Source organism: Portunus trituberculatus, chromosome 22, assembly GCF_017591435.1.
Source record: "Portunus trituberculatus isolate SZX2019 chromosome 22, ASM1759143v1, whole genome shotgun sequence".
In the NCBI taxonomy this organism is placed as follows: domain Eukaryota; kingdom Metazoa; phylum Arthropoda; class Malacostraca; order Decapoda; family Portunidae; genus Portunus; species Portunus trituberculatus.
The window spans coordinates 2,963,911-2,980,463 of NC_059276.1; the positions used below are offsets into that span (position 1 = coordinate 2,963,911).

The 16,553-nt window shown below is 40.5% G+C and overlaps 1 protein-coding gene across 1 annotated transcript in view; it reads right to left on the reverse strand.

Moving 5' to 3' along the window:
- LOC123507469 (U1 small nuclear ribonucleoprotein 70 kDa-like) overlaps window positions 1-16,456 on the reverse strand; it is a 17,485-nt gene extending 1,029 nt beyond the window's left edge. Inside the window, exons 1-10 of the mRNA XM_045260368.1 lie at window positions 16,310-16,456; window positions 10,716-10,867; window positions 9,999-10,244; window positions 7,676-7,757; window positions 3,536-3,637; window positions 2,633-2,741; window positions 2,252-2,359; window positions 1,552-1,701; window positions 1,215-1,291; window positions 1-611 (exon numbers count right to left, since the gene is read on the reverse strand). The exon at window positions 1-611 is cut by the window's left edge and continues 1,029 nt beyond it. Coding sequence (XP_045116303.1) covers window positions 484-611; window positions 1,215-1,291; window positions 1,552-1,701; window positions 2,252-2,359; window positions 2,633-2,741; window positions 3,536-3,637; window positions 7,676-7,757; window positions 9,999-10,244; window positions 10,716-10,859 — 1,146 coding nt within the window. The 5' untranslated portion in view covers window positions 10,860-10,867; window positions 16,310-16,456 and the 3' untranslated portion in view covers window positions 1-483. The remainder of the gene's footprint in view (window positions 612-1,214; window positions 1,292-1,551; window positions 1,702-2,251; window positions 2,360-2,632; window positions 2,742-3,535; window positions 3,638-7,675; window positions 7,758-9,998; window positions 10,245-10,715; window positions 10,868-16,309) is intronic.
- Window positions 16,457-16,553: the final 97 nt, after the last annotated feature.

Here is a 16,553-nt window from a genome sequence, read left to right on the forward strand (position 1 = left end):
TTATCTTACTATGACATAACACTTGACAAATTCACTCCACCTGGTCATTTCAACATGCCTTGCGATCAGTACTAACACACCTCTGCTTCAATGCAACCTCCTAATGCTGCCACTAATTCTGCACCACTGAATTCACTCCTCCCTTAGCAAGCAACCACAGCAGCAGGAGCAATAGAAGAGAATCTGAACACAAGAGGACTTTCCACCTCTACCTCAAAAGGCCATTATTGTACTCTCAACACTCACTGATAAACCAATAAAGGTGATGTAATGGAACCTAACCTACAGAGACCACCATGTAATGCCTACTGGAACCTACACCTTGGCTGGCAAAAGGACAATTGCTGCTCCTCACAAAGCAACACTCCACCTCCAAACACAACATAAGTCGGTATTTATTCACCTTAGTCCACTCTGTCATGCTCCTCCAAGGGACTGATAACCTGCCTTTCCCCTCCCTACCTTCAGAGTACTCCAGTAAGACTAATAATCTATTTCGTTGTGGGGCTCCTCCTCTTCCTCCTCGTACTTGGTGCCATTCTTGGCCAAACGCTCGTCCTCTTCCTTCATGGGATAGTTGTTGTAATAGGTGCTGCCATAGTCCGGGTAATCTGCAAGCAAGAAGAGAGCAGATGGTGGAGAGACTGGCATATTGACACACACATGACAGTTCTTGTTACTCATGAAGACAAATCCTGTTAACCAAGTGAGTGCCAAGCATTTTTCAGAGATACTAGTGCTAAGCAAATTTGAATTATCTTTTACTTATTTATTTATTAATTCTGGGAACAAATTTAAAATAGATATTGATACATTACATTTCACTTCACTTCACAAGTACAAAGGCAGTGGTTATATGGCACCTACAAAGAGGCTGAGGGCATGTGTTGTAAGAGAGTGCATAGAGGTTCAATACAAGTGAATGATGGGTTCTGAGCCTGAGCACTGAACTGAATATGCAGAACTTGGGTTTTTGTATTTTGACACAAAACATCAGAGATAATAAAAAAACAAAACTATTTTGATGAATAAACTATATTTCAAATATGAGCAAAGTAGGAAAAATTCATGACAAAAATTTTAAATAAAACGAAATAAACAAAATTTTTAATATAAACTATGACAGAATTACACAGAAAGCATTTGGGTAACTTGTGAGAGCATGTGGCATAACATCAAGCCAGATAAACATAAGAGGGCGATACTGTACTCACCATCCTCGGGCTCCTGTTTGATCTTTATGCCCTCTTCGCCTTCCTCTCCCGGCCCTCTCTCCCTCCTCTCGCGATCCCTGTCAAAGAAACAAGATTATTTTCTCTCTCAACAGTTTTCCAAAGAATAAGGAACACAACAAAGCATCTTGACTAAGATATACAAATTGGAATCATACCATTTATACAGTTGAGACTATCATACACATATTGACAATAAGCCTCATCGCTTTCATACACTTAAGAGTCGATCAAACGTACACGTGTATACACAAATAAATACTTTTCAACTCCTTTTCTTAAGACTGACTGGCTAAGGAGAAAGACCCCATAGTCTCACCTGTCCCTGCGATGTTTCCTCTCTCTCGACTTAGAGCGACGCTTCCTATCCCGAGACCTGGAGCGGTGGCGTCTCTTCTCCCTTTCGTCACCTTCTTCCGGTATTCCTCCTCGCTCACGGGAACGGGAACGACGCCTCTTACGGTCACGGCTGTAGAAGTGAGAGGTGAACGTATGAGTGTAGGAGTGACAGATGAATGTAGAAGATAAGGATCCTAGCAAGTGTTTTTATCTTCTTAATCTTCCAGTAATTACTTGTATATCTTTTCCTTTTGTGTGAGAACTTGCAAGACATATCCTGAATCACACTGACAGCAAGGAAGTGATGAAGATGCAAAGAAATATGTGGTGCTGGTGAAGTGAAGGTATAATGTTGATGATGAAAATAAGACAAAGGAAAATTGGGTAACACTGAGTACAAATGCAAATGAGGTTAGACATTGTAAACTGAGTCTAAACAAAACTGGAGGAAAAAAAAAAAAAAAAAAAAAGCAATGAGAGAAAAGAGCATGTAGGGATGTGGGAAGTGAGTGCTGGTGAAGTGAAGGAGGTATAACGGTGAAGATGAAAGTGAGACAAAGGAAAAATGAGCCACACTGAGCACAGATGCAAATGAGGTTAAACTTTGGGAACTGAACCTAAACAAAATTGAAAAAGAAAGCAATGAGAGAGAAGATAGCATGTAGAAATATTAGTCTTACCTGCGAGACCTCCTCCTCCTCTCCCTGGGCTCCCTTTCTCTCTCCCTGCTGCGGGAATGTCTCCTTTCCCTGTCTCGCTCACGGTCTGAACGGTCTCTGTCTCGGTCACTGTTGGGGAAAGGCATCAAGTTAACTAACGGATACACTCATGAAGGAATGGACGATAAAATAACTTAGATATACTACATGAAAAGTTAATAAAAACTATGAGAATTACAATCATCACTCACAGCAGATGAAAACTCAAATATTCTGCATCTAAAACTAGCAAAACCAAGGATCATAATCACTCTCAGATCAGATAAACTTGAGAATGAAATATAAAATAACAAACATTCTGCATCAGCAACAATGAAGCGAACAATGACAGAAGGCACTCACGGGATGCGCTCTTCATCCCTGCCACTTCCCCTCCGCCGGTCATCCTCACGGCCCGAGTGTTTGATGTTGACATCTGGCCCACCTCTCCTGGTGCCACCGAGTCCCCCACCTGCAGGCAACACACATCAGCATGAGGAAAGCTGCAACAATCCACCACATCTCCTCAGGGACAAGCATCAAGTGGGTCTTTTCGTTGCCCTTGGCCAGATTTCCCCTCTTACATAAAAGGGACCTACATATGGCAGTATGAAGTGGACTCTGGTTTACCTTTCATCCCCATGGATAAGTTTGGATTTCTGAAAGCTTATTAACACATGACTGTTCAAGGGTAGGTCACTCTCACTGAAATCTATCCCTAATCATACTTATCCTTCATTATAAACTCTGTAATTTCTTTACTATGAAGCCTAAACCTGTTGTGATGATTTCATCTCACTCTGGTACTTTCCCTTAGAGAAGTGGATGACACTACTGAGACTCCTAAACATTTCAATTCCTTGGATATGAAGTGTAGAGGAGAATAAATCTGAACTCACCTACACCAATGAACCAGAAGCCCAGAGCCAGGAGAGAAGAGGAGAGAGGAAGAAAGACAAACACAATATTATCACTGACACTCAGAGGAACCCCACATGTACCACCACTCTCACTCAGAAGAGACATATTCGTCAGCACAAATCAGAATGGTTGCAAAGGAAGCATCATGTGATATAATGCAATACATACAACACTTTGAGGAGTTATAGGACAGAGAGGAGAGGAACAAGAGACCATTCACAGAGGAGGCACAGCACAGCTACTACACATATAAATGAAGACAAATGTGCAAAGAATCATTCTCTCTGAGGACATTACAAGGTACCTTGCCTCAACTTTCCCTATCATAGACACTCAGATACTCACCAAGACGTCGCGGCAGCCACCCTTTAACTGTCCTGGCACGCTCCACGTCCACCAGCACCCTGCGGTTGTCAATTTTCTTGCCATCTGCGTGCTTGTAAGCCGCTGCCGGGTGGAAGACGAGGCATTAACAGTGACCAGAACCACGCTAGACCCTTGGCTGACCTGATCCCTACAGTTGATATTCACAAACAGAAACAAAAGGGAGTGTTGAATGACCCGTCCTGTGCTGCTGCTGATGGTCTCCCTCTCGCCGGCGCCCTGTAGTTTAGCCCCTTGGGCCAGACACACCCACTTATGCATGAGAGAGCAGGGAAGGATGGGATGGGGAAGGTTGGGCAAGGTGGCTGTGGGAAGGTTAGGGATCCACGGCATTAGAAGGACAAGGCAGCTGTGGTGATGGTGGTGGTGGTTACTGGGATGGTGAGATGGATAGGAAAGGACACTCACTTCATCATAAAAACAAGATGGAAAAAAAAAAGACGTGGTATATAAAAAAAATGTTGACTCAAACAGTACGCAATGGTTTCCACAGCACCCAAAATGGTATGTAAGTGGCTTCAACTTTTCTTAGAGCTTTTATACATCAACTAAGTCATGATTGCTTGCTTGACTGAAGGCTCTTTGATGGGGGGTTGATTACAACTTGTCTTTTGTTTGGCTGATTGACTTGAATTTAGTGAACATGAACTAGGTAAAGAAAACGTGTTACCTGAGCCATACCTTCCGCACCCGGAGGTGAAGGATGGGGGGAATTCCCGTCATTTCCACCGAAGGGGCGTTGCAATACTTACCCCACTTACCCAAATTTTTTTGTTTTGATATATTCAAACAAAACAGAAACAACAGCAAAGAAAAAAAATAAAATAAAGTAGTCAGATAAAAATGTACATTACTCTAAAAAATTTCAAACATTCAACTTTACAAATTTTCTTTCACATTTGTTTTATTAAGATAGAAAAATAATGATAGCAATTATGAAAACAAGACTAAGAAACAAGATCTTCAAATGATGGAAGCCTTGAGGCCTCAGCTCTGCATCAACCAAACCTTCCTCTACACTTACCCTGAGACTCAACTTACCCACCAAACTCACCTAAAGCGATGCCAATCATAACTTACCCACGGCAGACTCTGATGCAAACTACGCCCAGCCCACTTACCCATGACACTCACCTACTCGTGGCAACACACTTACCCATGGCAGCCTACGATGCCTCCCAACCCATGCCACTTACCCACTCTTGCCAATTACTTCATCCCTCCTCTTGACTCAGGCTGCGTTCCCTCCCTTTCCCCTGACCCACGCACTCACTCCTTCAATTTAGGTGTTTCTGGTCCCTCTAGCCACTTACCCTCTCCATATCATATCACATTTCACCCATCCTCTTGAATCACAGAGCATTCTCTCACTTCCACTCCATAGCAATCTCTTCCCAGTCCTCCCTACATTCAGGTGGTTACTGTCAGAATGGTCTCCACTCACACTTCTCATTTACTGCCCCTGATGATGCCTTGATAATGAATTGCCACCACATGCCCTCACCCTGCCACCACTGCACCTCTGCACCACAAATCCCCTGCAAAGCCAGTCCCTGCCCCCAGCCACCTCAAACACTACTGGCCACTATAATGCTCCTTCAATCAGTGAAAAGCTCTCACTCCCATCAGGACACTAAACACTACACACTAAAGATGAACTAAATCTTTGTTTTATACTTCACAAAGTGAAGTGACACCAAGCTCAACATTATGTAATGCAGACATTCTTGACAAGTGTTTGGCTCAGAGAGGGATGAACCCATCTTGCTGTTCACACTGCTGTGTGGTGCATCCAGACTTACCAATGCTTCTGAGGTGTGTGTGTGTGTGTGTGTGTGTGTGTGTGTGTGTGTGTGTGTGTGTGTGTGTGTGTGTGTGTGTGTGTGTGTGTGTGTGTGTGTGTGTGTGTGTGTGTGTGTGTGTGTGTGTGTGTGTGTGTGTGTTCTACTTAGAAACACTACCCGATATAAAAACATGGACTAAAACACTGTAAGACCTACAAGTTGCACTCCTTTACACTGTAGTCCTGCACACCCCGGGACACTCTCCCCACAGGCCAATGCTATCCTACACCTCCCCACCACCCCTGGGACAGCTGACCCTACACCATCTGTCTATCACAAAACAAAAGGACTTTTACTCTCATGCTAATGCTGAGACTTTTCTTTGAGTTTACATAATATTGTTGAGGCAAACTGTAACCAGGGCAAATTTCCCATAACATAACTTAGATCCTTAATTGATGATACATTTAAGGTCAAAGTCAGTCTGGCAGAAAACAGCAAAAAATGAACAGCCAAGAGCTGGGGATCCACAGCAAAGATGCTGAACCGCTGTTACTGGTCCCAGGGAAGAGGATGAGGCACAGACCCTCACCACCACAACCCAAGCACTGCAGGGAGGCACACCACCTCCCTGCCTCTCACCCTCCCCCACACACCCCCTACTTGGGCTCATGGAATCAAAGCGCAGTGACACACACATAACGGGGGAGGGGGAAGCTGCACTCCTCTGTGATTCCTTCTGACAGATTACGGGATTCTCATCATGAGCTGTTGGGCCAGAGAGAGAGAGAGAGAGAGAGAGAGAGAGAGAGAGAGAGAGAGAGAGAGAGAGAGAGAGAGAGAGAGAGAGAGAGAGAGAGAGAGGAACTACCAGGTCAAATCATCCCATGATCTGGAGTGAGGTAGAGAGCAATGCCCGGAGGCCTAGAGAGTCAAGAGCCACTGTTATGAATAAGGGAATCATAGATAGCACTGCATGAGGCGGTCTGCTGCCTCGACCACAACAGAGGTCATTGCCTGCTCCTGTGTTGGGCTTACCACACATACAAACCTAGAGCCGTGAGTGCTCATAGGTAGCGCGAGCATACTAGCCAGCACGGAAGATCGGCTGTACAGGGCGAATGAAACAAAATGCATTAGTGTGGGACCTCAAAAAAGCTGCATCAACATTATAACAATATAAAAGAAAAAAAACAACAGATGTAGTAGAGCTGGTATGTGTAAAATTGGCAATAAGATACCAGAGTCCTTTTTTTTCCGCCAGCAGACACCAGTTGCTTTGGTCACCTGTTGGTCATCAGAAAACATTATGTCACACCTGGGGTCACACTGACACACACGCACGCACTCACACCCACAAGCACACACACAGGCACATGGATTCACACCAGCCAGGTGATAAGACACATTAATAAATCAGATACACCTTAACACTAAGAGAAAACATGAGAGAGTCTTTCTTCACTTTGTATACCAGCCATTGATAATAAAGAGGGGCAAATCAATCCTATATAGAACACAACGAGAAATAGGAACACCAATACTAGAAGACTGACATTAAGATACCAGGCAGAGAGAGAGAGAGAGAGAGAGAGAGAGAGAGAGAGAGAGAGAGAGAGAGAGAGAGAGAGAGAGAGAGAGAGAGAGAATTTCCTAGTATCTTGAAGGCACAATAACACAATATAACTAACATCATCCTGGTTCAGTTTCACCATGAGCTCTTCAATGACACGCAAACACTTGATGATTAAGAAGAAGCAAACAGTCATTTCCTCACACTCTCTGGTGAAATGTAAGCCAAAAAGTGCATCAAAATATTCTGTGAGAAAAAAACAATCCTATCACTTCTCTCATTCAATAACAGACAAAAACAATTAACATGGAAATAATCAATGTTTGCTTCCCAATGCCTATCAGAGAATACATAAAAAATGCAATACATGTGAGGATACTTCTAGTAACACTGATACCTATGACTGAAAGACAGAGAGAGAGAAGACCACCAGAAAACACCTCAACTGAACTAACACTCAATCTCCACAAGAAAATGTGAAACTATGAGAAACACCACCACAGATAGGAAAAAAATTTAAATAAATAAAATAACACTGATAGAACTCAAGGACACAGAAAACAGTAAATACAACAACAATCTCAACACAAAAATAGAACCTAACAAGACATCAATACAAGACCAGACAAAGCACTTTGAAACCACCAAAACAGCTGACAGGACAAAACCACCAATATCAGCTCTCTTTCCCCCTCTCTCCTATTAATTGTGCAGGGGTGGGTGTCCAAGGCAGCAGGTACTCACAGTGCATGTCCCTCTCGTGTTCGTATTCAATGAAGGCATATCCACGAGGCTTCCCTGTCTTGACGTTGTGAATCATGACAATCTGTTGGGCGGGACAATGACAGATGAGTTTTAGCTAATTAATCTGTTTGGTAAGAGAGACAAAGAGGGAATCAGAGTTTTGGCAAGTTAATCTATGTGGAGGGAAAGACAAAGGATTAGTTTTGGCAAATTTGTCAGTTTGGTAAGAGAGGCAAAGAGGGATTAAGAGTTTTGGCAAATTAGTGTGTTTGGTTGGGGAGACAAAGAAGTATTAGTTTTAGCAGGTTAGTCTTTATCTTATTGTATGAAATAAAAACATACATTAAGGTGGAAATTCGTTAATTTGGTCAAAAAAATTGAAAAATTGGAAACTTGGTACTTGGGTTCGTCTCTGGAGAGGGAAGCCATGGCGGTTGCCAGGCACATAACGCACTGCTTACCTGGTAATGGCGGGTTTAAAGGGCCGGCCCTTTCAATACCCAAGCGTGCATACGCCCCTTTTTCTTCTAGTCTTTGTTTTGCTTGTATTTTTTTTTTTTTTTTTGAGCCGTTTTATTTATTTTTGCGTGATGTACGATAGTTTAGTATCAGGCAGTGAGGGTGAGGAAGACGCTACTCCCTCAGTACCAATCGATACAGCCTTAGGGAGTGCGCGTGCGTGCAGCCTACCTGTTGATCGTATTTTACACGTGTTGGGTTCCCAAATTGTGACAATGCCACGTGTAAGGCCATGATGTAACATGGCCTGAAACTATCTAAACAGCCACTACCAGCCTCCAAGCAGTTGTCAAGGGATTATGTAAGTACATATCTGAGTTTGGTACATATTGGAGTGAGTTATTTTTTTTTTTTTTTTTTTAATACCATGTGGGCTTTTCACGGGAATTTATGGGCTAAATGGGATACTTTTTAGGGTACCTCCTATCTTAAAGCCCACCTGCTAGGAAACCGTTGCCCCGAGTGAGGAAGCGAGTTATGTGGGGGTTTTGAAGATGTTCACAGAAAAATGCGTTTTTCTCGACTTTCAGTTTTTCAGCATATACTGTTGAATAACTTTTTCAGTAATTGGTCAATTTCAAAAATTTTTGCAGCAAAATGATCAACAACCTCATCTTAACAAATGCCAGCATGATAATGCATGAACTCACTCAAATAAATTTACAACAGGCTTATAAACTCAAATTTTTGATGAAAAAAAAGGTAACAATTTGGCGTGTAATGAAATTGTTATAACATAGGTTATGTGTATGCCGATGCTAACATTTATTTGTTGTTATGTATATTATATGTGGTTAAGAGGAAATTGCCACACTGTTATTAGTTTTGATTTTATAATGGTATTTTGAATTATTTTCTTATCGCAGAAAAAATATTTATTGCAAAAAAACTACGCCACATTTGTGTACCAAATTAACACTGAAGACGTACACCATAAACGTACACCTTGTGTATAAATATTATTGAATTCGGTGAAAAAATAGCAATGGGAGAGCCAAAAAACTGATATTGATATCGAGTCATCGAATTACCACCTTAACACACTATCTTAAGACTGTTTTATACTAAGAAATGTAAAGTACACACAAATATACCAACAAAATTGTGCGCGCATGCGCACACACACACACCACGTAGTGTAGCGGTTAGCACGCTCGACTCACAATCGAGAGGGCCGGGTTCGAGTCCCAGTAAGCGGCAAGGCAAATAGGCCTTGCTTTCTCGGTGTGTGTTGTGTGTTGATGTGGTCTCAGTCCTACCCAAAGATCGGTCTATGAGCTCTGAGCTCGCTCCGTAATGGGGAAGACTGGCTGGGTAACCAGCAGGCAACCGAGGTGAATTACACAACACACACACAATTCTTCATACTGTATACATGGTTAAAGCGCTGGCTTCACAAGCCAGACGACCGGGATTCGATTCCCCGGCCGGGTGGAGATATTTGGGTGTGTCTCCTTTCACGTGTAGCCCCTGTTCACCTAGCAGTGATGCTAATCACTGGATGTAAATCAAGGAGTTGTGACCTTGTTGTCCCGGTGTGTGGTGTGTGCCTGGTGTCATGCCTATCCAAAGATCGGAAATAATGAGCTCTTAGCTCGCTCCGTAGGGTAACGTATGGCTGTCTCGTCAGAGACTGCAGCAGATCAAACAGTGAAACACACACACTCTAAATAACTGTAAGATAACACAAAAAACATACATACATACATACACACACTTTCTTCACCATACTATAGAAATGATAAAACACATACACAAGTTTTAAACTATTATGTACTCTGTAATAAAATGCACACACACACACCTTCTTAATAGGGCCGTAAATCTCAAACTCCCTCCTCAGTTTGGACTCGGAAGTGTCATAGTTGATGCGAGAGACAAAGAGTGACTTGTAAGGATCAGTGGTGGCGGCCTCGTTGTTGTGGGGGTCCCAGAGTGCTATCTCCTGCTCCAGCTTGTACTGCATCTGTTCTGCCTTTTCCCTCCGTTTCCTCTCCAGTCGCTCCTCCCTCGTCTCCACTCTCGTAGGAGGAGGTGTGTCCTTAGGGTCCTAAACAAGATAGGTGGTTCAGCTATTATATGTTCTGTTTACTGCTCAATGGAAATGATAAGTTAAAGTGAAGCTGACTAAAGATTGCCGAGTGTTTTCAAATGTATGTTACAGGTAGCTAGTAAAGAAAATGTGTGGTTGTCTGAGCCCCATAGGAAGCCAAGAAGAGTATAATAAGGAAAATAAATAAATAAGTAAAGGGGGGATGGGTAATTTTCACACAAATGTAAAGGGTACAGCATATTAAATAAACAAGTATTGAGAGCTCAGGAATATTACAGCATCATAAAACAAAATTTCCAAAGAAGCCAGAAAAAAAAAGAACATATGAGTAGACCATTAACAAACAAAAAATAAACTCATGAACATTATGGCATCCATTTCTGAGAAAGACAAAGCAAAACACACAGGAGGTAGACCACTAGCAGACACCACCAAACAGCCACGAACACACCATGGCTGGCCACGCACCTCAAACCTGGTGATGAAGCTAGCCACCCCAGAGTATCCATCTGTGGGTTTCTCCCAGGTAAGCTTGTCCACAGGGGTCAGGTAGGGGATGGGGTCCCGCGGGGCAAACAATGCCAGCAGGTTCGGGGGAAGATACTGCGTCATCTTGCTGCCTGACAAACCAAACACATTTAAAGAGTGGTTAAATGCAGTTTGATTACTACTAGAATGAGACTGTCTCTTTCCACCTCCTACTATTACTGTAAGCAAGCATTAAATGTGACTCTTTGTGGTGCTTACAGGTCAGTGTGGACCAGTCTGGTTCATGATTTTCCCCCTTTACCAGTGTGCAAGGGTGACTGGCTAGTGAGGGTCCTGCTAGCCACACAGTGGCATAGCTAATGGAAGGTGGACTGCCTGGGGCAGCATTTTTGGTCAACACAGTTGTCAAGTTTTACATTATTAGGCTTGTGTGTGCTATTGATTACTAGGCCTTGACCCACATTTGTGATACATATAGGCCTAGAAGTGTCTTTATGTCTTTATTCAATAATAAAAGATCATTGGGTCTAAATATATGTATGTATGTATGTATGTATGTATGTGTGTATATATATATATATATATATATATATATATATATATATATATATATATATATATATATATATATATATATATATATATATATATATATATATATATATATATATATATATATATATATATATATATATATATATATATATATATATATATATATATATATATATATATATATATATATATATGTATATATATTTACCTAGTTGTAGTTTTACAGGGCCTGGGCTTTATGCTCGTGTGGCCTCGTCTCCATATCTATACTAAGCCAATTTTTCTTTAAAACTATGTACACTCTTTGCTGATATCATTTCCTCACTCAAACCGTTTCAAGTCTCAACACATCTTTGCAGGAAACTATATTTTTTAACATCTCTCAGACATCTTCCCTTCCTCAGTTTCTTACTATGCGATCTTGTGCTTCTAATGTCATATTCTTCTCTCAGGATTAGTTTCTCATTATCCACTTGATCCATTCCGTTAATCAATTTATAAACTTGTATCAGATCTCCCCTCTCTCTTCTTTGGCAGATCCATTGCTTTTAGTCTCTCCTCATATGTCATCCCTTTAAATTCTAGAACCATTCTTGTAGCCATTTTTTGTAGCCTCTCCAATTTCCTTATGTGTTTCTTTTTATCGGGGGGGTCCACACAACTCCTGCATATTCCAATCTAGGTCTTATTTTACTACTTATCAATTTCTTCTTAATTTCTTTGTTCATATAGTGAAATGCTAATCCAATATTCCTTAGCAAATCATACATCTCTCTGAAAATTCTATCAATATGGCTTACCGGTTGATTGTTGTGTGTATGTGTATATATCACATGACACAAATGCCTACACGTTGTGTCAGTAAACTCGCTGTAATTAGCACATCACACCAGAAACAGAGTTGGATTAGATTTAGACTAGGTTAAGTTAGATTAAGTTTGTTTTGGTTTAGTTGGTCGGGGACACCCAAATGGATCAAATTTCATATTTCCTTAAAAAACATAACAGTGATATTTGGTCAATGAAGGACCTCTTGCAAATTCTTACCTATAGTTCATAAGCAAAATACTCATAATATACATTGGAAAATCTGATGTTTCAACCAATATACCCTATCTTATATTTCTTCATCCCTATGTCTAACAAGCTTTGGGAGCTCCTGGGAAACCTAACCTAACCAATCATTATTCATTTTCGCTAGGGTAAAATGGGGTTAGAAATGCTGGTAGAAGTGTGATCTAGACAGTGAGAATGAGTACAGTTACGTGTAGTGTATTGGTTGAAACTGCAATAATTCCAATACATTTATTAATACAGACAAATACATAAATACTGACCCACTTCACAATACTGCAGGAAATTTTGAATTGAGGATAGAATTTATACAATGTAGAGAGAGAGAGAGAGAGAGAGAGAGAGAGAGAGAGAGAGAGAGAGAGAGAGAGAGAGAGAGAGAGAGAGAGAGAGAGAGAGAGAGAGAGAGAGAGAGAGAGAGAGAGAGAGAGGTGACTTAGAGTTGAAAAAAGGTATACAACAAAGGAGGTCGTTATGCGGTCTCCTGAAGACGGGGCCAACACATTAACATAACATAACATAAATAATAGGATAACAAAGGGCCATCAGGGCCCATCTAGGTTATCCTGTATCAGTCGCACAGCGACCTCGTCATCAGTACTTAAAGATACACTTACAAGTACACAATACATTATATACTAATTCTAAATATTTGGCCCATTAACAGGGGTAAGTCCTGCAGCGAAATCCTCTACAATTTGTGGTCCCCATACATGGGGATCATGTCTTGTTTAACTATAGTAAATTTCTTATAAAAACTATCATGCAGCACTATACATAATTATAAATCTAATAAATTTAAGTGCTTATCTAATCTGTTTTTAAACATTGTCAAACTAGTGCTATTTACAACCGTCTCTGGCAATGCATTCCAGAAGTCTACCACCCTATGACTAAAGAAATATTTTCTTATATCTAACCTGCAGCCTTGCTTTCTAATCTTCCTGCCATGATTTCTAGTCCTACTTCCTCCTCTAAGGTAAAGAAAGATCTCACATCTATGTAGTTTGTATCTGAGAACATTTTAAATAACTCTATCATATCCCTCTTATACATCTCCTCTCAAATGAAAACATGTTTAATTCCTTTAATCTATCTCTATACTCCAGGCGCTTTAATGCTGGTATCATCCTAGTTGCTCTTCTCTGAACTGCTTCTAACATGTTGATATCCTGCCTATAGTGGGGTGACCAGGCCTGTATGCAATACTCTAAATGGGGCCTAACATAGGAATTATATAAGCTACGCACCACTTCCTTACTTTTATAACTAACATTTCTATTTATAAAACCCAGGATCCTATTTGCCCTATTTCTTGCTTCTAAACATTGCTTTGAAAATTTCATAGTCCTGTCTATCACTACTCCTAAATCCTTTCCTTCCTCTACTGCCTCTAGCCAACATCCCTCCATCTCATAGTTAAAGTTTGTGTTGTCTTTACCTAAATGCATAACCTGACACTTTTTAGAATTAAACTCCATCTGCCACCTGTCTGCCCATGCTATCAGCCTGTCCAGGTCTCGTATTCTGTAATTGTCCTTTTCACCCTGTACTGCACATGCTATCTTAGTATCATCTGCAAACTTTGATACTTTGCTACTAATTCCTATATCTAAATCGTTAATGTACACCAAGAAAAGAAGAGGTCCTAGCACTGATCCTTGGGGTACCCACCTAACCACTTCCTTCCGCTCAGACATTGCCCCATTTAATACTACTCTCTGTTTCCTATCAGAAAGCCATTCACTAATCCAATCAACTAACCTACCCCTATCCCATGTAGTCTCAATTTGTACACTAGCCTCCTATGCAGTACCTTATCAAACGCCTTGCTAAAATCTAGATATATAACATCTATGCTATTTCCATCATCTAACTCCTTGGTAATATATTCTAAGATATCGAGCAAATTTGTAAGACAGGACCTCCCTGATCTAAAGCCATGTTGGGTATCTCTAATTAATCTATTCTCATTTAAATGCTCCCAAATACTACCCTTAATGATTTTCTCTAGTATCTTACATACTATACTAGTTAAACTGATCGGTCTATAATTATTCGCATCATCCTTCCTACCTTTTTAAATATTGGAGTAACATTAGCTAACTTCCAGTCCTGAGGTATCTCAGCAAACCTAAGTGATCTTTCAAAGATTAACTTAAGTGCTTCAGAAATACTGTCTACACCCTCCCTAAGTACTCTGGCATGTAGCTCATCAGGACCACTAGCTTTCCTATCGTCTAGTTCAAGAATAAATTTCCTAATAATTCCCGGTTTTATATCAATATTTTCTAAAGCTCTTAAACTACTCGTTGCACTGTTTGTAACAGGATTTCCTATTCTTTCCTAGTAAATACTGAAGAAAATTGTTCATTCAATAATTCTACTATGTCTTCATTTTGATCCACTACTACACCATCTTTTCTGAGTGGTCCAATCCTATCCTTATTTCTTTTATCACTGACCTTGTAATAACTATATAATTTTTGGGATCTTTACTCCCAGCTCTAGCTAGTTTTATCTCTGCCTGCCTTTTACTTTTTTATAACCTTACTCAAATCATCTCTGACCTGTCTGTACCTAATCAAATCTACATCTTCCCCACTTTTCTGCAACTCTCTGTATGCCCTCTTCTTCTCTCTGATTTGGCTACCTATCTCATGAGTCCACCATAATGGCTTCCTGTTTCTCTGCCTTATATCTTTGTAAGGGATACACTGCATCACTATACCCTTTACTACAACCTTAAAAATATCCCAAATCTCCTGTGCAGTTTTATTTCCAAAACTATCCCAGTTTACCTCTCCTAATAACTGACGTAACCTACCATAATTGCCTTTCTGATAGTTTGGGACTCTAGTCTTATTCACTATATTATCCCTACTGGAATTAATGATAAATCTAATTATATGATGGTCACTGTTTGCTAAAGTCTCTCCTACCTCAACTTCCTTTAAACAATGCTCAATATTTGTTAGTACTATGTCTAAAACCTTCCTCCCCCTAGTAGGTTTATCTACCATCTGCACTAAATAGTTATCCTGAAAACTTTCCATAAACTTATTTTCACTAGCATCTCCTACCATCCTCTCCCAGTTTACTGACTTAAGATTAAAATCCCTAAGATAATTGTCTGACTAGTACACCCCTATTTATCTCATCTACCATAAGGTTGTCTACATCTGCTGACTGGTTAGGTGGTCTATAAAAGCTCCTACTCTAATAACCTTACTTTTGTTTACTCTAACATCCAGCCATAAGGACTCTACTCTGTTATCTACCTTAATACCATTAACCTGACTGGAAATGAAGGATTTTTTACATAAATAACTACTCCTCCACCTATCCTACCAATTCTCTGGTGTAAATACATAATGTATCCATCTACTTCATATTCTTTCCTATTTTCCCTAAACTTTTCCTCATTTACCCATGCCTCTGTGACACATACAACATCTAAGTCCTCCTCAACTATATAACTAGATAACTCGTCCTTCTTGTTCCTAAGACTCCTGGCATTTACATAAAAACATTTAAGTCCTGCTACCTTCCTAGATGCTGTCTCCTTATTTGGAATCCTAATCGTATTCTCTCCTATTTGCACCTGGAAATCTTTTCACTATCTCTGTTTATCCTATCTAATTTATGTCTAACATCTTTCTTCTGGAATGCATTTGCTACCTCACCCCCTACACTCCATCCCAACTCCCCCCTCCAGACATCCACATCACAGGTACAGGTACTTGAAAGAAAAGATATCATTACACTTTGAGTAATAACAGTGACACATCAGAGAGAGAGAGAGAGAGAGAGAGAGAGAGAGAGAGAGAGAGCAACAAAATCGTCAATGAAAACACAGCCACTCACAAGACACAAAAACACTCCCTTCTTAGCGTCACTTCCCGCCACAACTTTCCCTCAGCACACACCAGACTCGTACTCACCTTGTGAATGCCCAAGAAACACTCAATAATACACTTAAAGGAGGAAACACAGGTCAATAATGCGCCGCTTGCCCGCGTGGCTAAGACACCAACATGGCGTCAATGCAGCTAGGAAGGTTCGTCTCAGTACTAAATATTTACCTAATGTTCTTAATATTTCTATTGAAATTATTAAACAATGCAAAACAATATATAAAAATGTGAATATTTTTCAGAAATATAAATCACAAGAAGGGAAATAAGA